Source organism: Telmatherina bonti (genome assembly GCF_933228915.1).
Source record: "Telmatherina bonti genome assembly, chromosome: 13".
NCBI classification, from domain to species: domain Eukaryota; kingdom Metazoa; phylum Chordata; class Actinopteri; order Atheriniformes; family Telmatherinidae; genus Telmatherina; species Telmatherina bonti.
This window is the reverse complement of record NC_136611.1, coordinates 19,640,490-19,665,299: the sequence shown is the minus strand read 5'-3', so window position 1 is coordinate 19,665,299 and position 24,810 is coordinate 19,640,490. Positions and strand designations below refer to the sequence as shown.

At 39.2% G+C, this 24,810-nt stretch overlaps 2 protein-coding genes across 2 annotated transcripts in view; one reads left to right on the top strand and one right to left on the bottom strand.

The window, feature by feature from the left end:
• emid1 (EMI domain containing 1) overlaps nt 1–21,737 on the top strand; it is a 70,701-nt gene extending 48,964 nt beyond the window's left edge. The window contains 13 exon segments of the mRNA XM_079251460.1: nt 8,357–8,446; nt 8,549–8,610; nt 8,715–8,847; nt 9,994–10,038; nt 10,120–10,227; nt 12,103–12,201; nt 15,093–15,182; nt 15,485–15,537; nt 15,656–15,718; nt 16,155–16,199; nt 16,370–16,414; nt 18,520–18,604; nt 20,646–21,737. Of these exon segments, the coding sequence (XP_079107586.1) occupies nt 8,357–8,446; nt 8,549–8,610; nt 8,715–8,847; nt 9,994–10,038; nt 10,120–10,227; nt 12,103–12,201; nt 15,093–15,182; nt 15,485–15,537; nt 15,656–15,718; nt 16,155–16,199; nt 16,370–16,414; nt 18,520–18,604; nt 20,646–20,770 (1,043 nt within the window). The 3' untranslated portion in view covers nt 20,771–21,737.
• Nucleotides 21,738–21,957: 220 nt separating this feature from the next.
• Nucleotides 21,958–24,161, bottom strand: rhbdd3 (rhomboid domain containing 3). The gene is made up of 5 exons (XM_079252121.1): nt 23,670–24,161; nt 23,196–23,579; nt 22,744–22,870; nt 22,397–22,642; nt 21,958–22,303 (listed from the first exon to the last, which is right to left on the bottom strand). Exons 1-5 carry the CDS (start codon nt 23,893–23,895, stop codon nt 22,135–22,137), a joined length of 1,152 nt encoding a protein of 383 aa, XP_079108247.1. The 5' UTR covers nt 23,896–24,161; the 3' UTR covers nt 21,958–22,134.
• Between the last annotated feature and the right edge of the window lie 649 nt (nt 24,162–24,810).

Below are 24,810 nucleotides of genomic sequence, written 5' to 3'. Positions count from 1 at the left end.
CTGAAGTGTGATTTACTGCATTAAACCATCACAGGCTCGAGGAAACTTTTAGAAGGTGGAAATAAAATAGAAATACTGCAATATAACTTTTGTATTTCAGTTAAAAACAATATTTTAAAACCCAAAGTTACATGTAAAACATGTCTCTTAATCATCAAGGTATGGTCATAGTTTCTGTCACACTAATCAAGCAAAGCTAAGAAACTAGCCTTCCACCTTCAGCTTCCTTTCATTGGACTTCAAGTAATTCACTTTTGCCATCCATCTTTAAAGAGACACTTTAATATTACTGAATAATAAATAAATACAAGCAGACGGAGGGCAAATTATAAAATATTTCACAGATAAATTTAATGTTATAAAACATTGCAGTGCCAAAAGTAATTGTTCAAATAAATTATAAGCCTAAAAGTTTTTAACAATGGTGATGTCAGTGGAAAATAGGGATAGAAAAACCTGCATTATTAAACATAATGTTGTTTGCCAGCTCAGTTAGAAGAGCATAAAGCCAGGTGTTCTTTGCAAATATTACTTTTCCTAATTATATAATAAGAAAAAAAGAAGGGAAACAACAAAAAGACTTTATTGCAATAGTAAATGAATAAAAAAGAAAAGGTTACCAGATCTCTTACCTTTAGAAGGACAAAAAACTATTAAAAAAAATAATTAAAAAAAAACAAATTGGATTTGAAGTTATGTCTCAAAGTACATTAATAGGACTATAATGTGAAAAACACTTAAATGATTCATGTTTATGATATTTTGGTGTGTGTGTGCGTGTGTGTTTTACTTTCCCAGAAAGGGCTATTTTCTGGTCCATCTCACTGAGGGCATCTTTTCTTTCTCACACCCCTTAAAAGGATCTGTCTAATGCTTAAACTACATACTGATAGTGGAAGACAGGCTTTTTGGTTGGGATAATGAAGCAGGGAGTTCATTTATGTAAAAGAATGTCCTCACAAATATAGTGGTGTAATATGCATATGTATGTCTGAATGCTGATGTGTAATTCTGGTCCTGGCTGTCTTTAGAGCTTTTGTTTGTTGGCCCCTTGTGGCAGTATGTTGGCTGATCCAAGTGCACTTTAATTACCGCTGTGTGTTGTGAGTGTTTTACAGGAAGGGGTCACAGACAAAATGGTCCCCTCCCTGCCACACTAAAGCTGCAGCAGCGGTGTGTGTGTGGTTTCATCCAAACAGTCTGCTTCTATTCTGTCCTGTCTTTACTTGTTTCCCTGGTGACCACAGAAAGGACAGATATCAAACGAGTCGTGCATTAGTCAGTGAGTTGCCAAATGAGTGCAATGAATAGAAGAATATCACCAAGGCAGTTTACAAAGCAGGTCAACAAGAAGGCACTTTTTTTTCCCGGGGCTTCTGCATTGCTGTGCCTCTCAATAAAAGTGAAGGGCGTGAGTGGGATTGTCAGCCAATGCCCTGTGCTTTCATTAAACATCTGCTGGGTGGATTTGTTTTGCAGTCTGTCCCAACCACATGGTATCTCAGTTCACAGTGCTGCTGTTTGACAGTACCCACCACTTTTTTTTAGCTACTTAACACAAACCACAGCATTGTCCTCTTTCCTGGCATGAAGAACCGTTTCCATTTTGCCATGTGTCGATGAATGTTGTTTTCTTGGTTTCTTCTTTGTCTATATATGTATATATATATATATATATATATATATATATATATATATATATATATATATATATAAAAACAGGCAATATAACTTCAAAGTTGTTCATTTGTAAATTCATTTACATTCTTATGGGTTTTATGCCTTTACATTATTTTTATTTTCCTGCTGTTGCAGCAACATCTCACACTGAGACAAGCAACAATCCCTAAGGCTACCATTGAAACTCCTCGGCGCAACACAAGCAGATAAACAGTGAAGATAAGCCTGCTCTGCACAGTAATTAGAGGTGAATGTGGTGAGGGACTCTGAAACAAAGATAACTTTTCCTGTAATTATTATCTACAAGTGCCTTGCAGGTATTCCTAGCTGTCTGGTCTCAGTGACTGTGGGGGCAATACCAGTAGACTCACATGATGAAACTTTGGAAAATAGAGTAAGGAGGAGCCTTACAAAAGGGTGTGAGGAGGGGACGCTGTATTGCGTCCACAGCTGTCGGTGCCTAAAATGACCCCTGGTCCCTTTGGCTTTGAGTGCCAGTTGGTGTACTGATCTGTAGCCTAGACATACATCTCCGCCACTCAAACCATTCAGATCAACTCTTCTCTGTAATTACACACCATTGCCTGCTGAGAACCGGTTGTCAGACTTAGATGTCACTGACATCATTGCAGGCAAGTGCTGGAAAACAGAGAGAGTGAGTAAGATAGGGAGAGTTATTGAGAAGGAAGGTGAGGTAAAGACAGCTCTGCATGTGACAGAGAGGTGGAAGGAAAGACAGGAGATCCTCCTCTTTCCTGTGGAAGATTAGAGGGTGTGTGTACGAGCACATCTGGATGAGATGGAAGAGCTGAAAGGAGTGATGTGAGAACTAGTGGAGATAAAGTGATAATGCTGCTGGTCACAGCAAACGAGCGTCTTTCATTTTTATCTTTGTGTTTATATTTATATGCTTCCAAAGTTAGCTGCTAAAGCAGCTCATTGACCTTTTTTCTCAAAAGTATGCCAGGGAGTAAACACATCTTGCATGTTCAAAATATCACAGACTAAGAAGCTATTTAAAAAACCACAAGTGAAAAAAAATAAAAGCCTCAAAAGAAAAAGCAAGTCTAAGTGTAATTAATTATTCTCATTCTTGCTAGTAGGTGACCGTGGGGAGTGTTGTTATGGTGCTGTGGTGCTTGTACATCCTGTACTGCTTTGGCTTAAATGTCAGCCCTAACTGATGAGGTGAGATGTGTGTGCATGAGGTGAGATCTTCTCTGACTTTGCATGCTCTCAGCTCAGGGCTCTAGAGGCTCCACTGTGCTTTTATTTGCATCAGGTCTTTGCAACACTTCACCTAGACTTATAAAAGAAAAAAAAAAAAAAAAGAGAAATGCAGGTGTGGACTGGCTGCTTCAGTGCACTTGTTTTTCAGCTCAAACAGCCGGACAGCAAAGATACAGTCTCGCTTTGCTCAACTTCTCCTCTGGGATCAATTATCCGACTAGTCGTTACAGCACGGCCGCACTTCCCTCTCACCTGTAATTACAACTGAATGGTTGAAGGAGGACTGCCGCGCTCTCAGGCCTAGAGGCGGACAGGCAGAGTGGCATTTCTGTTGGAAGGTAATGATGAAGTGTGTCCTGCAATTTAAGCCAATCACCTAATAAAAGACAGCCAAGTCCATGGGAAAGCACAGTAAACAAAGGCTTTCAGATGAAAGTTTGCATCTGGGCAGACAACCCGGACCAGGTGAGCAGACTGAGGGTTGCCAGCTGTATGAGAAGCTGCTGGTTCTTCACCTTTATACCCGAGACTGACCTCAACCAGTCATCAATGAGGAGCAGTCTATAAAGATGCATATTCCACCTTTTTCACTTTGTGGTGACGTAAATTCCATTCCAAATGATGCAATTTTTGTACTAAATAAAACTAAAATGAATAAAAAACATTGTTCCTGTTGTGCTTATGATGAGTTTTCTTGGGGTTTTGTAGATGTTACATCATTCAATCACACAACACATAAACATTTTTTTCTGCAAGATTATGACATACTACAATAAAAGTGATGGATGTGGTTTGTCTGAAATGTGAAAAAAAAAAACAACAGAAAAATATCAGGGTCACAGTGTTTCAACTTGTCTTTGGCGGATTTGGAAATAAGAGGAAGAAACAGCTCACTCAGCAGACATATGTTCTGATTAGACACCCCATTTGTCTTGGCTTGTTTCTGAGAGTACAGCACATCACTTTTATAGTGCGTGTGTTTGTCTGAAGGCAGCAGCAGGATTCAGTCTGTCCAGTGCAGAGACAGAGACAAATGCCTCCCCCTGCCTGGCTGTCAGCGCCTGATCACTAATGATGCTGCAGCGCTGAGCTCAGCTAATTGACCAGACAGAGATGGATCAGGACTTTAAACTCTGCTGTGTCTGTTTGCTACACTTTTGTGCATGTATCACGCAGTTTCCACTCTCAACGGCTGCCAGACTTCAAACTTTGAGACAACACAGTTCATCTCTCGTATATTTATTCATCATCTGTGCAGATTTTGAGACCGAGAAACAATAGTTTCACTTGTTAAGGCCTGCCTGTCTCTCCGCACATAGAACCAGTGTTGAGTTTCCAGGATCATGCAGCTAAATGTGACAAGTTTTGAGTAAGGAGTAAATGCACTTTATAGGTTTATTATTACACGATATTGGTGAAAATAATGATCCATCAACGAATCATTAATAAAACAGTCTGTGTTGGGTCACGTGTGTTTTGGTTGTGTATGCAGTTCACAAAGATGAAGCCCTACAAGGACCCAGCCTTCCACCCTCCCCACATCAGAGAATAAGAAGTGTAACTCCAATTCACCTCTTTGCTATAACTCCAGTAATCACCTCAGAGTTTTACATAAGTTTTCAGCCAATAATATCAGATTTGTAATGAAGCAGCTTACTTATTGATGCTTTTGTGATCTAAAACTTATAATGTTGGGTTCTCTTTAGTGCTGTCAGCTCAGATGACGTGCCTCTCTTAGGTCTTTTTATGACACTTGGCGTAGGTATGTTTTTGGATGTTGGCTCATAGAACATTACCAAAGAAAGTTACTGATCTCACTCCTTCTGTCAGCACTTCTGTATTTCACTGTAGAAACAGATTTTTTTTTTTTTTTTACATGCTTTTGTTTTTCAGTAATGTGAGTAAAACGATTTGCATGATCACTCAGTCCACATTAAAGGCACGTTTACATTTGCATCAGCGAGACTCGGATATGCCTTACTCTAAGAGGCAAGTATAGCTGATGTTTACATACCTCTTAGAGTTGTTTCTTTACCGGAGCTGGGAAATTTGTGCTTCTTTGAGCCTTATAGATCTGAATGTGTGGCCTGATGTGTATTCTTACTGATCAGCACTTTGGTACTTACTATTTTTAAAGTGCTTCATAAATAAAGTTGGCTGTGCTTGGCTTGGCTGACAGACCCATTTTTTAAAGCTTTTTTTTCCCTTTGTTTTTACACTGATCAAAACACCCTCTAACATGCTAACATCTGGTATTAGAGTGCAATGAAAAGGCTTTAATTGGCATTCAGTCCCACGTCAATCAGCTTCAGTCTGGATTGATGGGAACACAAACTAATTCTCACTAAGGATGTGGAAGGAATGGGCACAGCTCATGTTTTTTTCATAGAAACATTCCTTTCTGACCATAACTTCTATTGTGGAAGATTTGACACTGACTAGAATAACTCGCAGACAAAAAGAGTTGGGCAGCCACTCTAAGTACTGCTGTGCCGAGCTAATGGCCACAGTGCAGTCAGAAATATTTAACTCACTTACTTATCTCTGATAGGTAGATAATCCGAACTGGGATACTATTTGCACCACAGTGAATTCTCTATTAGTTCATTTAAATATACAGTGATTTTTAAATCATTGCCTACTTTTTGAATTTACATTTCACAATGTCACAACCTTTCAGGACACAAGGTTGAACATATGCATTACATATCATCATAAACTAAATGATCTCTGCCATCCCTGGGGTCATCTTTCATAACTTGTTGAACACACAACTGATTTTAAAATTAGAAAAGACAAATTTCTTGCAGTATTATTTACTCATATCTTCCAACTTTGCCAACCAGCAGGAGCAAAGGTCGTGTAGGGCCGTGTTTGTAAACAAATTACTAAATTACATGAGTTTGTGCAAGAGAGAAGAAATGCAAAGAGACAGCTGATGTCAGCACAGTCTCCGGCCCGCTGAACTCTCTGTGGGGGTATTTTTCTAATGAAGACCTGTAACTTTGTCCCCGTTTGGAAACCAATGCAACATGGAGGTAAACAGGTCAAACACATTATCACATTTCTATGACTCTCCCCACTGGGACAATTAGACCACTGCAATCAAAGAGCAGATGTAGCGGGATGATGTTATTACTGGCCAACGGAGCATAGGATCACACTTCCAGGATCCTAGTCATCCTGTATCTGCGTGCACACACACACACGCCCACACTGTCATACACAAGAATTTAGGGGTCTTGCAATAGGCTATAGAGAAAAAGTGTGTGAGAGGTGTATGTGGGAGGCAGTGGCTCTTGTGCCAAAGCTGGATTAGTACCTCATACAAAAGCTTGAGTGTGGGTGAGTGGGGGGGGGGAATCTTGAATGTTCTTCACTTCAGGGGGAGAAGAGGTGGCTTTGGGAGGGGAGGAGCAAAGACTACATTTCCTACGCTGAAACCCACTTTGTAATTGAATGCAGCCATCTACACAGTTTGAGCTCTGCAGGAAAAGTCTGTGGGATGTGCTTGTGCATGTGTGCACACCTCTCTTTGTCTGTGCAGCCTTCCCCCATATGGACTCAAGTGCAGTACAGAGAAGTGAAGAGCGGAAGGAAGGGTGTATTCTCCTCATCTCTCGGCGAGACTCAGATTGTTTCTGAAGCATGTAAAGGAGAACACGCAGCGCTCATGCCATAACATTTCAGTTTCAGGTTGTACATGCTTAAACAAAATCTACACATGTAATCCTCTGAGAAATACCCAGAATCTAAAACAGAAATCATGAGCACAAAGGTTAGGAGCGAGAATAATTTGAGCAGTCTCAATTTACCCCAAACCATGAGTTGTGTGTTCATTTCAAAGTCTTCTTGTGCTCTCTCTGGTCCCCCTCTTTTGGTTATCTGTCAACTTGTCATGCTTTTACATCTTAAGTTTGAAAAAAAAAAAAAATTTTCTTTTCTGGTGCGATGGAGGATTATGATGTCTGATGATACAGTAAGTGAAACTGTTGAGAGTATAAGAGCTGTCCTTCCCCAGCTCTGCACTGCAGGTGCTGTTTCATGGCTTGTAGTGTACCACTTGACATAGCTGTGGCTGCTGGCCACTGAAGGGAAAGACACGCTTCCTGCCGGATAATGAGGTGCTGAATTCACTCTCTTATTTGTGTCAGGGGCACCTGAGCCAGCCAGACCAAGGCCAGGGCAGACAATGGAGTCAGTCTAACCATTTCCACAAAAGTCTGCCCATTCAAAACATCCAGAACCCCAGGACACAAACTCCCACACCTTATAAAATGAAGGAAAGACTAAATGCTGGAAAGACTGTTCTCTTCACATAAGAAAACTATTGTTTGTCCTTAGACATCTCTCATCCCAGCCTTGTGATTTTAAACTCTAAAAACAAACAAGGGAAAAGAAAAGCAATTTGACATAGAAACAGTGTACACAACAATGGTGTGTTGTAAAGACTGTCGTCTGTAATCCGAGGAATGGTGACACACTGAGTCCATAAATACACAGCACTACCAGCCTGTTGATGGTTGCTTTGAGGGTAAATTATTTTATATTATTTTATATAATCAGAAATGTTTCTTAGATTTTATTCCTTAAACCAAATTACCCAAATTGTCTTTGATGAATGTCATCAAGCAAGTAACATGATTTACTTTAATGTCATAATTATCTTTAAAATAAGTGTATTACAATAATCAGTTGATATGGGGGGGGATGTTGCTGTGGTTCTTACATATGTATGCTATTCCTCGTTGTATGAAGAATTAAAGGACTATAAAAGAATGAATGTATGATGTGATGGTATCTGCTGGATTTTAGACTTCTGTATCAAGTAAAAACTTGATAAGTTCAGCATTTTGGCACTCACCATCTTGGCGTTATGAAAGGGAAGTTGCAAATGAGCCGTGGATTTGACAGAGAATTGAAGAAACTATGCTCATCAAAAGGGTGGCACTCTGTTAAATACTGTTATTTAACCCTAAAGAACCCCCCCCCCTTTGTTGTCTATTTTGCTTTGAGACCACAGTTAACAAAACAAAGATTGCACTCTGTTAAACTAGTGACTAGTGAATGAAATAAGCCTAAAATAAAGTGGAATAAACGGATTATTGCAGAGTTTATGTTACAGCCCAGAGTTTATTCCAAATATATTAGAATAAACTTAACCATAAACTTATTAAGACAACATTTGCTGTTGTAAAAATCAAAGGAGAAGAGAGAACATCACCCAAATATTTTTGCTCAACTCAGGCTCACCCTGTTTGGGGGTTTAGAAATCACTGTAGGTCCAACACACTCACATTGGCGTTCCTTTTTGACCAGGACAAGACACTGATCTTTATTAGAAAACAGAAACTTCTAAATCTAATGTTTTCTTTTTTAGCTCATTAAACTTCAATATCAGTAAATCCATGCAACAAAAGTGATGTTCTACACTTTATCTTTACAGATGCAGGGAACCAGCTTGTTGCTCAAGAGGCCGTTAGGAAACCCTCCATGGTACGGCGCCCGCCTGCTCGCTCAGGAGAGCCCATCTCAAGTAAGACCTGTGAATTTGTTGCTACTGTTTTTTGAGGACAAAATACCAGAAGCACACTCGAGTATCTGTTAAAGCTGAAAAAAGTAATTTTCTGTTTTCTAGATTGTCTCAACTGCAGCCGAATAACAGCTTTAAGTGACAGACTGAACTCACTCGAAGCAAAGGTGAATAAATACTGTATCTGCATCACAGCGTAGTTTCATAGGCCTGTTCTAGTTGTGATAATTGTTAAATGACTTGTGCTTTGTTGAATGTTTTCCTGTATTAGGTGCAGTTGCTCACATCACCAGCCACCATATCACATCGTAACCATCAGAGTAAAGGAGGAACTCCTCCAGAGGCCTCATTACTGATGGGGGCAGTGCCTGCTCAGGGAGTCCCTGGTGAGCAGGGACCTGCAGGTAGACGTATCACACTGATCTGCCATCATAAATTTTAAGTTTAAGCACACATGTGTGTATTACCAATAATTGGGGTCCAGGAATTTATGCTTGATTATTGAATTAAAAATAACCTCACGCAGCTTTTCCGGTCCATTACTTGCTCAGCTCTGCTCATATCCTATTTCCTCTACTGCACACACATCCATTTCCTCTCACAAAAGCCAGAAGTCCAGTTGTCCGCACCTCTAACTTCAACTTTCTATGAATGTGTGGAAGCATGAAAGCATCCTCCTTTCCTGGAGTCATGTCTAGCAGTGGAAATGGCTGAAAACATGCAGTTGACTTGCCCTACTATCACATGTGCTATAATAATTCAGTCAACAATAAGCTCCTCTGTACACCAAAGTAACCCAGAGGTAATGTAGGCTTATCTGTGTGACAGCTGAAGCTTGGCTCAAATTAGGCCAGTCAACAGGATGGTAAAACAACAAATCTGTCACTGAATGGCTGAAAAGAAAGAATCAAGGTTTAAGAATGGTAAAGTCAAAGGCTGGACCCCAACCTGACTCCAACCTTTAGTTTATTTTAAATAAGTAATGACAATACTTCACGATCTGTTCAGAAACCCACGTTTTGTTTTGTTTTTAATGGCTACATTTTTAATCTAATACACAAAACCTTAGCGAATTTCTGCTCCCACTGAGGGGAATGTCAGAAAACCAAGCGTAGAGACATATTCTGCCTACTGAAAAAGGAGCAGAGAATAAATGCATTTGGAATTGTAACTTGGATGGATGGATGGATGGATGGATGGATGGATGAAAAAATATATAATACCATCCATCAATCCATTTTCTTAACTGCTTGTTCCAATTCCGGGTTGCAGGGAAGCTGGAGCCTATCCCAGCAATCATTGGCCAAGAGGCAGGGTATACCCTGGACAGGTTTCCAGTCCATCACAGGGCCATTATTATTATTATTATTTTTATATAAATGATAATTTAACACAATAATGACAGCCCTTTTTGATGTCTTACTTAGGCAGAAATGCTTCACATTCCCCAGTGGATCTCACAAAAGGATCATGTTAAGATTTTTTTAAATATAAATATATATGACTGGTATAAAATTTTGGATTAAAGCATTTCTTTGTTGACATTTCAGGCCCTCAGGGTGAAAAGGGAAGAGACGGGCTTCCTGGAAGAGATGGTAAGTTGTAGTTGTTGCCTTTCAGCTGATGTGAAGCCAATCAGAATTTTGTGATTACTCATGGCTGTTTCTTCCTCTTAGGGAAGCCAGGATCTCGAGGGCTGCCAGGTCCTATTGGGCCTCGGGGGGAGGCGGGGACAAGGGGTCCATCTGGAACCCCAGGATCAAAGGGATCCCCAGGATCAATAGGTAAGAGTGGACTTTAGGTAAAGACACACACATCTCATTGTTGGCAAACGATGGTTAGACCAGAACCCTCTCCGACCAGATGCTGACACACACAGCTTGTCAATTTGCATGTAAAGTTGTGTCACTCATAAAATAAGGACAGTCCAGCAAGCCATTTATTGACTTTCATTCATTCATTCATTTTTCTAACCGCCTAATCCAATTCAGGGTCGCGGGGAAGCTGGAGTCTATCCCAGCAGTCCTAGGGTGAAAGGCAGGGTACACCCTGGACAGCTCACCAGTTCATCGCAGGGCATTTGTTGACTTATCTAATCTAATCAAAATGTTCTTGTTTGTCAATAGAACAAAACATTTAAATGATGAATTACTGGCCAAAAGTTGTAGAAACAGTTGAGAAGTCAACTAGATGTGAGTGTTTGTCTTTAACTTCTCAGTCAGCCCGCAGACAGTAAATGTTGGAGAATTCCAGCGGCTTTTGAGGTCTGCTGAGTTTGGGCACTTCGTTGGTTTGCTTTTGAAATCATATGTTTTGAAAAAAGCAGTGCTTCATGGGCAGCAGGCACTTCTCTATTTGTTGACTGTATATTTATAAACTCCCCCCAACATATACATCTATTTATAGTCATCAGCCATGACAGAAACTAAACTCATGAATCTCTTCTTCATATTTTGAGCTCTTTGGTTAAAATAATAAACAACCATTTGGGAAAAGAAGTAAATCCAGCTGTAACATGAATGATGAATAAAGTAAATGGTGCTATAAGTGTTTCAAAACATCTGCTCTTGCTGTAGATTGTTATTCCTCTGCTCTGGATCAGCTCTGGATGAGAAAAGTCTCTCTTTTCCAACTAACATATAAACCCAGCTCTGTGCCTGCTGCTGGGCAAAGATGAGATTTAGAGCAAAACTTGAACTACAAACCCACTTTCTGAGGAGCGCCATGTGACTTCAATCTGAACGGAGCATGAGCTCTACATATACAAACCCCAGGTCCTTATGATTTCCATATGCCTGCAGTGTTATTGTTTTTTCTATCTCCATTACTTCATAAGTATCCAAAGAGGTACAGTGTTTTTCTTATTGTGTAGATTTTTTTTTGTCCAGCTTAAAGAGAAACATAAACACAGGAATGGAATGTGACCAGAGTCGTGCAAAATTTTCTCACACATGTAAGAAAAGTGGAATTTGTATTGCAAATATCTACTTAGATATTGCCACAGCATTCTGCAGCTGTTCGTGGGAGCTATTATTGTATAAGAAAAACATGATATTGATACATGATAATATTTCACATAAGGAAAATTTTGACTGGTAATATGACCCAACATGATGCTGATTTCAGTTTACTGTTTTTATTAATTAACCATATCGTTGTCAGTTGTGCTGCAATTCTTTACCAAAGATTAATAATAACAAAAAGGCCATGGAGGTGTCATAACCAAAGCTGGAATGACTTCATGCTGCAATGCAGTGCTTAGTGGTATGTCATCATCAGTTGCATCAGTGTATAAACAGAAAGGTGGTGAGTGTTGGTTTGACACAGGCTGAGACGTGGTGCTCAGCAAGCAATGTTCCCTCACTGAGGTCAGATGTTGTTCAGATGCTTTTTCCACCTTGAAATCAAAGGCTGAATTAGGTGGCTGACACTTTTAGTGACCAAGATGTCCACACAGCACAGGCTGAAATAATCATGTCGCAGCGACACTTTAGCTACAGGCACCCTCTCTGGTTTCTGTCACAGGTTTTCTACCAATCAGCATATCACCCACAGTCATTTATCAGTTGGCCATGTGCTGTGCTTCTCTTCAAGAAAGTTTAAGACTTTACAACATGTCTCTTACCCCCCACTCCTCTTGGGCCTCTGTGATCAACCAGGACTCCCAGGAGAAAGAGGTCCACCAGGCCCACCTGGACCTCCAGGGCCCCCAGGACCACCATCACCTACCAGCGCCCACATCCCAGAGCCAAATCACAGTAAGACTCAGGAGAGCGAAGACACTTTACACCTCTTATATTCACCATGACACCAAATCCAACAACAAAAGGTTAAAATGACTCTGTGTTAGTGATAAATGAATATATGAAGATCTTTTTCATCACAGAAGCACACACCACATATATCTACAGACTGCACAGTTTATTTGCCACATTCAATAAACACTTTAGGATCAAAGAGACATTTTCAAAGGTCCTATAACTGTTGAAAGACGTAAATGTAGAGCTCACTGCAGGACCTGTATAGTTTGTAAAGTGCTCTCAGGGGGAATTATTTTCTCTTAACCATTTGATGACTAGTTCAAACCCGAGGTAAGCAACTCCGGTCCTCGAGAGCTGCAGTCCTGCCAATTTTAAACGTTTCCCCACTCTAACACACCTGATTCAGGGTCATAATCTAAAACTTGCAGGACTGCAGCTCTCAAGGACCAGAGTTGTCTAACTCTGGTCCAGATGTTCTATGTGAGATGCTAGCATGAAATTGCATTGATGTTATCTTCCAGTTTCACTAGGAAAATCCATACAGTCAGGTTTTGAGTTGTAAATTTCATTAAAAGTGATTCACAAGTCAGCTGTCTGAGTCTGGAAGTCAGAGGACCCATTACAGTTATCAAACATCCAACATGGCTGCCCTGTGCATTAAAAGTGATAAAAACAGCAAAACTTTAAAGGTTTTAGCTCTTCATTCTCTCAGTAAATCAGCAAAAAGTAGGCATTGTTATGAACTGGTATTGCTAATATGACCAGCTAAAAAAACCCCACTAGTTCTTGACTTGTGCTGCAATAATAATATTTTTTCCCTGTTTTATTTCTAGAAATTTTCCAGGCAGAAAAATGCTAAAATGATGTGAAGAAAATGTTTTACATGTAACCACAGCAACATATAATATCAACTTTTCAGGCATCATACAGATTCCACCGGTATCATCAAAGTCTTTAAAAAACTATTGCATTTTTATTTTAATTGTAGTGTATCTCTTTTAATATGCTACACATGTAAGACAATGTGATACTGCTTAGAAACTCACATCTTACTTTTATGGACTTGAAAGTCTCCATTGGTTGTAAAGAAAATAAAAACCCTGATAGTAAGTTGATCCATGTAAGCCACTTTACTGCCCCCTCCTTGCAAATAGTCTTTATGTGAACCAGTTCAGACAACGTGACCCCATTTTCAAACAAAATCTGTTGTGGATGCACCCACCTTCAGTTATAATATGTGTTGTTGTTTTTCTCTAGTGTTATGACTCAGGTTTTATAGACTTCTAACTTGACACTTAAAACTCCACAAAGGACAAACTGAGAAGAAAAAAAAAACAACAGACGGGATGACGCTGATCTGCTACTTGCTCCTCAGAGTGTTAAATGGATCTAAACTATGAGATTGACAGTCTTCTTATGCTGGGATGGGAACCTGTCTATCAACGGTTTCCAGATGTACAGCAGGCCATTCAGACACCTCTGAGGGCGGGGGTTGTGAGAGACGGGTGGGGGGGCTCCACCGCTCTTTCAAGGTCAACAGCTGGGCGGATTTTATACATGGTTTCAGTGGTAAAACAAAGTATGCTGCGCACGGATTTGTAAGTTCGGGGTTCCTGTGCAGAAAAAACTAGATGGAGATGCTGTGGTTGGCACGAAGATTTCCGAGACTGTGGGCCATTTCATTCACATCAAAGTAACAGTGGGGAACATAAGTAGAGACGGGGGCTGGGAGTCTTGTGCTGAGCTTCCTTTGGAAAACACTGGCTTATTTGGCTTCCACATGAGCATTAGAATGCTGGAATTCCCATCCTCAGAACAGGAGACGGTCCCTCAATCAGCAGCCTAGGGCTTCAATGAGTGAAGAGGAAAACTGTGAGAAAATATCAGAATAATATATTGCATAGATCCGACTATTTTCTGGGAAGAAAACGTAAGACTTGTCCAGAAATAGTCAGACACATAGAGAGCCACCTTTGCTTAGACGTCAAGCGGTTTGCAACAATCCTCCAGGTGGAGGATGTCTATAGATGTCAGTCCTCCTCCTCATCTTCCTTCCCATCGTTTCTTTATCTGTAATGTCTTATGCTGTGACCGCATTCCTGCCAGTGTAAAATAACCTGCCACACACTGCCTCTAGCACACATGTGTAACACATAGCACAAATCCCTTCCTCTCGTCCTTATGCTGTGTATGCATGTCTGTCTGGCACTGATCAGTGTTGCACAAAGTATATTGAATATTCTCCAAGATAATATTACATAAATATTAAATATTATTATTTAGTATTATCCACCCCTAATCTTAGTAGTTTTGATTAGTCTTTATAGTGCAGCTTACTACACTGTTGAAGCCATTAAGAGAAATTTCAGTTCCTTGTAAAACAGCGCCCTCTAGAGCTCCTGAGGTAGTATCGAGAAAGCATTATTCACTCATATGGATCAAGCTTTCCAGTATATCCACACACATATTCTACACTGAAGAACTTTCAACATGCTTCTCATCATTACAAATGATTGCTTGATCATCATAATTATTTAAATGGCAATGTTGAACTCAACCCTGAATCTCACCATATACGAACAATAATCTTTGCCATTACATGAATGACTTCATTCAAGTCAGAAATTACAATGTAATCCACACAAAGCCACAATGTCATGGCAGTAACATTTGGATATATTTTGAAACCCACAAGTAAGACAGAATATAAATCCCAATGTTACCTAAAGAACCATATTAACAAGGTAGGTAATAAAATTACAATGCAATAACAGATACGTCATACTGGAATTTAAGTTGTTTAAATCTGATAGATTGCAGTCATTAAGATTTAGCTTCTTTTTTCCACCTAATCCGGGGGTGTCCTCTATGTTCTGTTTCAATTCCAGACCGTGGAAAAGACCCCTTCTTCACCAACACTTTCCATGACTCACAACGTCTGCCGATTCCAGGACCTCAGGGTCCTCCTGGACCTGTCGGTGAGTGTTTACTCTTTGCAGGATGTTTGTGTTGTGGCTCTAAAACATCTGTCCACACACTCAAACATTCTAACATTGAAAGTGGTTTCACATACAAAGCTCTTATGATAATGTGTTCAGCTTTATCCATCAGATTTTGTTTAGTTCCAATCGGAAGTCTTCATGGTTTCTGTCACGTTCTGGTTTTCTGATGGCTGATGCTGTCAAAAGTCATAAACACCTGGAGAAACTGTCATCTGTCAGGCCAAACTTATGTCTCTTCATCAGTCAAAACAAATTATTTATTTCAATCTACCACACAGGTCCCCCAGGTCTCAGAGGCCCAGTAGGACCTCCTGGCCCCCAAGGACAGAATGTAAGAGTTCCTACGTTATAGTGGTGTCCTGCACTTTATGGAATTCATTGCTCTCAGTTTAGTTGCTGCATTGATGTGTCATTATTGTATTTCCTTTCATTTCTCTGAATCTGAACAGGGGAAACCTGGAGCTCCTGGAGCACAGGGCCCAGTGGGGCCGAAGGGAGAACGCGGAGAGAGAGTGAGTATAATCAGTTCAGATTAATTTATCCCTCCGTTAAGCCAAGATCATCCCAAACAACGGTTTATGATCCCATTTTTCTGTGATTTTACAAGGCATAACTTTATTAAACCTTAGGAGAGATGGTACGTAATTAAAAGTTAAGCTTGTCAATTTTTTTCCACAGAATCTGGATCTGGACCTTAGTTTTTAAAAACTATTTTCTCAAAGGCCCTCAAATTCACAATGCCCCAAAGGGTCTATATACTTTATTTACAGTACCAATCAAGAATTTTCCACGTGGGAAAATGTCTTTCAAACCTTTGACTGCTAATGTGTTTGTCAAAGCAGATGACAGACTTAGTTAAAAGGCTAACTTAGTCAAAAACTGCTTGAGTGATACAACTCATTAAGTTTTATAATGTAACAGGTTTACAACATGCCTTTGATTTTTCAGGGTCCTTTAGGTTACCCTGGAGAAAGGGGCTTCAGAGGCGAGCCGGTAAGCTACCTCAAAATAAACATCAACAAGTCACAGCTTGTAATCTTACTGTAATCTGTGTTCTCAAGCAGCAACTCAAAGCCCACTGACCAGTGACAACATGGTCGCTGAGAAAAGGAGCGTACTCCTGTATCGCATCTTTCAAAGTCAAACTCTGTGTTTGTTCACAGGGCACTCCAGGTCCCAAAGGAGAGCCAGGAGAGAAGGGCTTGCCGGTAAGACAATGGTTGGTGGTTCATGGTGTAACCAGGAAAATTCTGCCTTTAGACCAAAGATCAAATAAATGTATTCTTCTAAGAAGCATTTGATGTTTAATGTCTCTAACTGTTCATTTTCTTGTGCCTCCTTTTCATTTTACAAGAGCAAACTAGCTGTGAGACATCTCCATTCAAGCTATAACATGTGAAAATATCTTAAAATTGCATTGAGTTTATTCTAAATTATCTGTAACTTTTCAGGTTAGAGTTACAATCATTTGCAATCACTGTCCATGTGGCTATGATTAGCCTCCAACTGTTGTATTTAGCTGCACTTCTTTTTCTCCCACAAATTCCAATCTGTTAATCATTTTCTCTGTTATTGTGTTGGTTTGAGTGGATGTGATCGGTGTTGAATCTGTCTGATTTTGTATGTTTGTTTGTTGTGATGTGTTGTTGTCGGTCATTGGGGTGTGCTCTGGACTGCTGTCCCCTGTTACGACACTGTCCTCTTGACCCTAAAGCTGTCTGACTCCCTCTGCAAGCTACTGTCCCCATGGCTACCCATCACAGTCACCTTTCAGCATCTGATTTTGGCATATACATGTAACTATGCAAAACAACATGAGAATAAAAGGTCTGAGTGCAAAAGCTTAATTCAAATTTAATTCTTTCATGCTTTTAGCTGTAATCAGTTTGTTTGATTATATTCTCTTGGAAATATTTCATTGAAATATTAAGGAAATATGTGTATGCCAAATCATTCCATTACATGTTAGTGGTGGATTCTTTTGGGTTAAGAAGTGTTGTGCTCTGATGTGAGTGGAGTGGATACAGCTATCCTCTTTTCTTCCACAATGCAACATTGCATGAAAAGCATGACATTGCATAAGCTTCTTTATTCTTAATATTTGAATAAATTACTAAACCTGTCTAACGCATAAACTAACATAGTGTCATTATGTTTAAGTTGTCAATTCCCCATTTGTCACTACATACAGAAAATCGAAACAGCAATTTTCTAGGGCCACGGTGCTATGTAACACAAAACAGGTTTACAGTTAAAAGCTGTGAAAAAAAGTACAAATGTACAGAACAAATTAAGTAATAAAACAATATTCATATAATAATAGTTATAAAAATGAGTAAATAAGTGGTTCAAAAAAGGATGATGACATGAAGTGATTTTTATAGGGCAACAGAGCAGACTTGGTTAAAGTGCAAATGCAACAGACCATGTTTTTAAGTGACTGTAACCTTCTCTGTTAGAAATAAGATAAATTAAGAGAGAAATGAGACAGAAATATGTAGAAATCATCCCATCTTTCTTTGGTTATGCACCAGAAAGTTAGAAAACAGGATTTGCTTGATGTTGATGGAAGATGAAAAGAGTTAACACCCTAAAAGGGTCAAGAGCAGCATTTTTATGTCAATACATCCAACAACTGTTGAGAAATTTCACTAAAAGCATTTTTGTCTTGAATGTATACCAAATATATATTTTTTAGAAGGAATAACTCAGCTTGGCATCACACATTTCATCCATTGTTGTCTGCATGCCGTCCTTGAAGATCATGATGGCTTCAGCCGTCTTTACTTCTGTTGCTCCACTATTTTTCCTCTGCTTTAAAGTACGACCCACGAGGTCAATACCCTTTCCTGGAAGAAAAGACAAATCAGATGTCAATGCAAAACAGGCTTCACTCTGTCAGATTACTCTGGGTAACTTTTATGCCTGCAGTGTGGAGACTGAACACTGTGGACCTTAAAATATTTGTCTTGCTGAGCTGATACCTAAAAAAGAGAGTGCAGATGGCATGATCATATCTATGTTCTGAAGAGTGTATTTCAACTGTGCTATGCTGCCAGCATGACGCTGGTCTGTAGTGTGCATGCTGATGTTGCCCAGCCCAGCATGGCAGAGAATGTCTTCATATGGCAGCATGTTCAGAGAATGAAGAACATGTAGAGAAATATAAGGAATGGTTAAGTGTGCTGGGCAGATATGTGAACTGTTTTAACCTCCTAACTTCTGAACTGTATTGAGAAAATATGACTTGCATCTTGGCGAACAGGCCTTTAGCTTGTGCTCTTTACCTTGACAGCTGTATCTATTTTCACAGGGGGACGGAATACATCAAATCAGAGAGGCGCTGAAGATCTTAGCCGAGAGGGTTTTAATCCTTGAGACTATGATCGGTATTCATGGTGAGTAGGAGGCCTGAGGAAGGGTCAGCTTTAGACAGGGGTCAAAGCCAGGGGCGGAGGGGGCTCATACTCCCTCTGTACCTCACTGCTGAGACAGGGGGTGGGAACAGTCGCGAGCGGCCCCAGGAACCGGGCTGATGCTTCCACGCCTTCACACATTCCCCCTGTCACTGCTCTCCGATAGGACATTAGCTTGCAGATGATCCTCGACTTGCAGGCAGACCTTGAGCTTCTGGCTCGCAGGGTAACTCTGCTGGAGGCTATCATCTGGCCAGGTAACGCTGAGACACCCACAGTCCCGCCGGCCCTCACTTACCTCATAGACAAGATCTAGAAAGTGTTGATAAAGTGTTAGAAGCTCACTGATAACCACTTGTTACTGAACTATTAAATGTTGATTTAGTTACAAATAACATGTATTTTTAAAATGTGTTTTTTGTTTGTTGTTTTTAAAGCTGTTTATTGATCATTTGATGGCAGCACAGATATTAAAGTCATTTTTCTCTGTCAAGGTCATACTATGACAGATGTAGTCCTGAATATTTTTAAATCTTATTTCGCTCAGTTTTTTTTTTCAGATCAGCATGTGTCTGCTTCTAATGGTTAGAAGGGGGTGGGAACACAGCTGGAAAATGTGATATCATATACCTTCAAGCAGTATTCATTTTGAATCAGCGCTTTAATTGGATGTTTGTTGCCTGATAATGGCTATACTGTTAAACACCTGTATTGTTTGGTCACGGTTATGTGGAAATTCTGTGATTTAACATTTGCAGGGATTTTCTTTTCATTTTTTAGTTAAACACAAGTTTATTAAAGAAATTGTGCCAAGAAGCTACTGGTTAGAGGTTCTCAAATGTTAGAGGCACCTTCTTCGTATCTTAAAAGTTGCACATATTTTGGTTATTGATTGGACTGAAGCAAACACACACTTTAATTATAATGTTGGTTTTGGAGATCTGTGATGCATTTGCTTTAGTGTGCTATCAGACAATTAACCATTAAGAAAGCAACAGTGGGTTTATATAAGACTTCTTTGATTTTTTTATTAATATTATTGCCAGAAGGGTAATAGATACAGATATAACAACTTTGAGAAATTATTGGATCAGAAAAGTTGAATTACCCACTTTCACACAAAGTAAGTCAAATTCAAATCACCATATTTCGTCAAGTTACACATTTGGAAGCTATTTGGTCATTAGATCCTGGTCAGTTTAGCACATTTTGATGTATTTTTGCCAGGTTCAAGCATTCGTTTTTATGGGACTTTTTTGGATGTCTTGTGGATTTTGTAAGCCAGTCATTTTTGCCGTAACTTTGTAGTGTTAAACTTTTTAAGAATTAAAAAATAAACAATAAATCATGAAATCAATCAGCAACAAATTCCACTTGAAGAATAAGGGATCCATTTTACAAAAATGGAAGATACACACAAAATGAAAGAAAATTGACAGAAGCCTTTTTAAAAACAATGACAACCAAAATACCAGATTAATTGGAGTTATTTGGTGTGTTGAAAAAAAATGGATGAAAGATTTTTAGTTAAGCAAAAGAATAAAAGTTTGCTATTGATTACTTTGAGATTTTGGGAGCCTATTGTCCAAATGTTGACAGAAAGATTAAATAATTTCCTCAAGAATCTACAGGAATAAATTAACAATATCCCTGTAATAAAGTGATCCTGAGTTAAATAATAATCCCCCAGTTCATTCTAATATTCCGATATTTAAGATTTCTCCATCATAGATATTTTTCTTTAACCAAAAATATTCAAAATGCCGATAATAAATATATATTTGAGGCAAACTAGTAGTTTCTGTTATAGGTCCATACAAAACATCAGAAAATATACATCTACAGATAAGAAAAACTTCTTTTTAACATCCTCCGTAATGAGATGTGCCTCCTCTACGGCGTCTGGGAATCAAAATGAAGCAGCACACTGAATGTAGACTTGAATGAGGACTGTAAAATGCACACATCTGCACATACTGGTGGAGAGGGAGGACCCGTTCCAACTGCTTTCTTTCTTCAACAGAACCTGATCTAGGGTCTGGGGATGGACCGTTTGGCACAACCTCCCCTAGTTTCTACAGAGATAAGCGAGCAGGTGTACTTCCACATCGAGTTGCTTCCCCTCTGTCCTCCGACACCAAGGTTTGAGGGAAATAACCCTTTGCTCACCCTGAGGATCACAGGCTGGGTTGACTTCCTCTCCAATAGGTCTCATCAGCACTCAACATATTCAAACCATATTTGGTGCCCAGTCTGGGCTTTATTGACAGATTTAGGATGGGGAACACCTCAGGGAAACTCCATTGATACTCCACATTGTCCTACTCCATCAATAACTTTACAACTACTTCGACCCCTCTATTACCATATCCAAACCCTTAGAAAATGCTCTGAATAGCTGCTTATGTATTTCATGTATTTAAGTAGAGAACTAAAAAAAAAAAAAAGAACAAAAATTTTGTTTGAAAATAGAAAAAAGGAAAATCTGAGTCTTCTATGGTGCTCATTGAATTATTAACTATTCTGGAAAACAAGGGTAATTTTGAGAAAAGATGTGAGACAAAAGACTTGATGAGTCTTTGTTTTGCTTTAACATATAACTACAGTCTGAAGAGATTCCATTGTTTAAGAATATTGAGCATGGACACAATATCACAGACAAACCTCCTCTTTTAGTATTCACTTCGTTATACTTCTATCTTATTGTTTTATTCAGTGTTATGTAGTGCACTAAGAACATGAAGTCATCTCTATGTGAGCTATGTGTTGCTAACAGTTATTTGTAATTTCTGACTGTCTTTATTCCCCTGAAAGTACTGATATGTGATTGCAATGTATTCTGGACATCAGTGTGTTCAAAACATGCACAATTATTTACATTACATAGAGCTGCAACCTGTAAACAAAGTATGTTGAAATTAAAACAGCTCTGCAAACTTGACTTTCCATTTCAACATCTGAAACACACTCACGCACACTCACAAAAGATGGAATGGAACTTGAACCTGTTTTTACCACTGTTGTGTTGGTTGATGAAAATACGTTGTTTTTTCAACTTATATCGAATTTATTGTGAAACTATTTAAATGATCATTTGTAGTTTGTCGTAAACCGTTGCGTAACCATTTCATATTTTGAACATTTTTCCTTCAAATGTGTTACCGTGTTAAGATAATCCTGTCAAAATGATCAGTGTAATAAAATATTGTTCATTGTTTTATTTTTTTCAACATGTCACCTGTTCTCCTTTGTGGTACAGACCTATTCATTAAATGCTTTTATAACTTAAATGAATGACATCTGCTCTCTGTTATGTACAGATACAAGAAATCGTCTCAAACAGTTTGCATGTACTTAGAGAGCACACAATCTTACATCCCCTTTTTCCACTTTTGATCACTAAAACAGTTCAACATGTGCCCACAGGGAGAATACAGAAGCTCAGCAAAACCCAAGCATAGTGTGTCAAGTTCAAAAACTGTAACAGACTCCATCTAGATGTATGTGGTTGTCTAAGTGCTTTGCGGTGGCGGTGGGCTCTTTCCTTTTGATACCACCACCGCTTTCTCGCCAATGTTGTCTTCAATAAGCAGGGAGATGGCGCCATCTAGCTGCTTTGATGCAGCTAATGCCACGACAGCCTTCTCTGTGGGGAAGCCCATCTTCTCCAACTGCTGGAGTCTGAGAGGAAACATTAGCAGAAACCTGTCAATAATTGCTTTAGTATAGACAAATTTGCACATGAACTCACACATACACAAGAAAATGACTAACCGCAGAGATGAAACAGATGATTTAGGCACTTCTACTTTTGCATCAGAGTCCTCCTCAGGAGCATCTTGTAATGAGGCCAGTATCCCTGCTCTGAGCATTTCCTCCTCTAGTACTTCCGCCTCAGACTGTGCTGTGGATTCGTTCATTATCCAAGCAGGTAATGGTTCCATCCATGAGCGGTGGTTGAAAGCAATGCTCATGGGGGGCGCAGTCGGCTGAGCTGCAGGAGTCAACTGGGGAAATGATCTGTAACAGCAAAAATAAAAAATAAAAAGCTATGAAATTTGTCACTGTGATGCACACAGTGACTGTGAAAAATCAATAATAGTTTTAATGAGTTACAACACCTCTGTGAGGTTGTGTAGGTCGGCAATCTGAACCTTGCTGAGGTTGGAACATATACAAAGTCAGGAATGGAATCCCAAAACCTAGACGCTTCCAGTTCCTGCAACATCCCAATAAAGTGCTGACCATCTGCAAGTTACGTTAAGTATTTTTCTTTAAAAAAAAAAAAAAACACTAGAACTAAATGCCAAGGTATTTTGCTTTTTGGTAGGACAAGTGAGTAAAAGTTAACATTCCTGTCCCCACTGGCCTTTTGTTTTATCACCTGTTCATGATATAATATGGACCGATTACATGTTAAATTTGCAATTAATTACTTGTTTAAATGTTAATCGATGTATTTAACTTTTGGCCCTCAGAGGTTTATATACTAATAAGAATGAATTGACTGTAAAAAAAAAAAAAAAAAAGCGAGAGAGAGAGAGAGAGAGAGAGAGAGAGAGAGAAAGGATACAGTTGTGTCCAATGCATATTGCACAGAAGTGAAGAAGGGCAGGTGTCCCTGGCAGCAGCAGCAGGCCAATAAGCAACAGAAGCCAGGGAAGGAACCAGACTGGCAAACATCTTAGGAGCCTCCGCTGTATCGCCTGTCGGCACTGTGCTGTAAACAAAGCCAGCTGGATGGCAGAGAAACCACAAATTCGACTTGCCTCACCTCCACCCACAAAGATAACCAGGGTGTAAACTAAAGGTAGTATGATCATTGTGAGGATAGACAGGGCCAGCATGGCAACTGTTCCCCAGCGACGCTCCTGATATTGTCCAAATAGCAGCAGCATAGTAACACTGACCAGCAGAGAAGGTAGGTCATCATGACTCAGAGAGAACAGAAACACATCTGTGGGGGACAAAATGAGTTATATATTGTATACTCTGGGATATTGCTACTTGCAACCACTATTAAAAAAAATAATAATAAAGCAGTTACCTCTGATACTTGGGAAGTGTCCTCCTGGCCCAATACTGAGACTTGCTTGGATACCCCCAGCATACAACATAAGCATAAATATTATAAATAGAGCTGATCCCAGGCAGAACCCAGGGCGATCTGATCCAAACAAAAACCTCACTGAAAATATACGACTCAGCATTTTTTCAGCTCGGCTGCAGGTTTTACGGTCACTTGTTCTACGATAACTCCAACAATTAAACATCCGTCGGTGCTCATCGTTAAAGGACTGACAGAAGAGAAATACCCAATATTACAAAGGGAATTCGCTTCTCAATGAACCGCAATTCCAGTTTAATTCAATCATTATTATGTTATATTCCACAGATATGGCTACTACATCGACTACGATATTCTTCTGTTCACATCTTCTCAATGTCATAAAGCAAGATTAACTTGGAGTCTGCGACTTTAGCTGGTATTTTAAAATAAGGACATCCAATCAATATAAATATGTTTTCTAAAAGGGAAACCACGTCCGCAAGTTTCTTCTTCTTTGTATTTGCATTTGCTTCTATTTCTTCTTCTACTGATACCTACCGGCGGTAGGCGAGCAACTACAGACATAACCGCGAGCAACCTAGTAGAGGTTGATGTCTGTCTTACACCCCCATGATCTATCCCATTTTTTAAAAACTGTATTTTGCTTTTATATTAAATCAAGTTTATTTAAAAAAAAAAAAAAAAAAAAAAAAAAAAAACTTGTAGCGCAGTGTTTAAGGTTTGAACTCTCACATTATCATAGAACTTATTACCGCCTCCCACTGGACAAGAAAATCAAGACATCCACATTACTGTATTTCTCGAGCTATACTGTAAAAATAACTGATTTATTTTAAGCTGATAGCTCCTCAAATCAAACAGTGTGTTGGTTTCTGCCTGGTGCAATATATTTTTACACCTTTAAATTTTGGAAATTATAGTTTATTTGAAGAGGGTATGGTGAGACTATTTTAGAGTATTTTAATGTTGTAGTTTGTGGAGGTGGAGAGAAGTTATTCTACAAATAATTTATTATTTTTTATTCTCATTATTCTTTTTATTATTATTATTGATACATTTATTGTTATTATTATTGTTATTATTATTCTTTACATTTTTGTTTATTACAATTAATTAG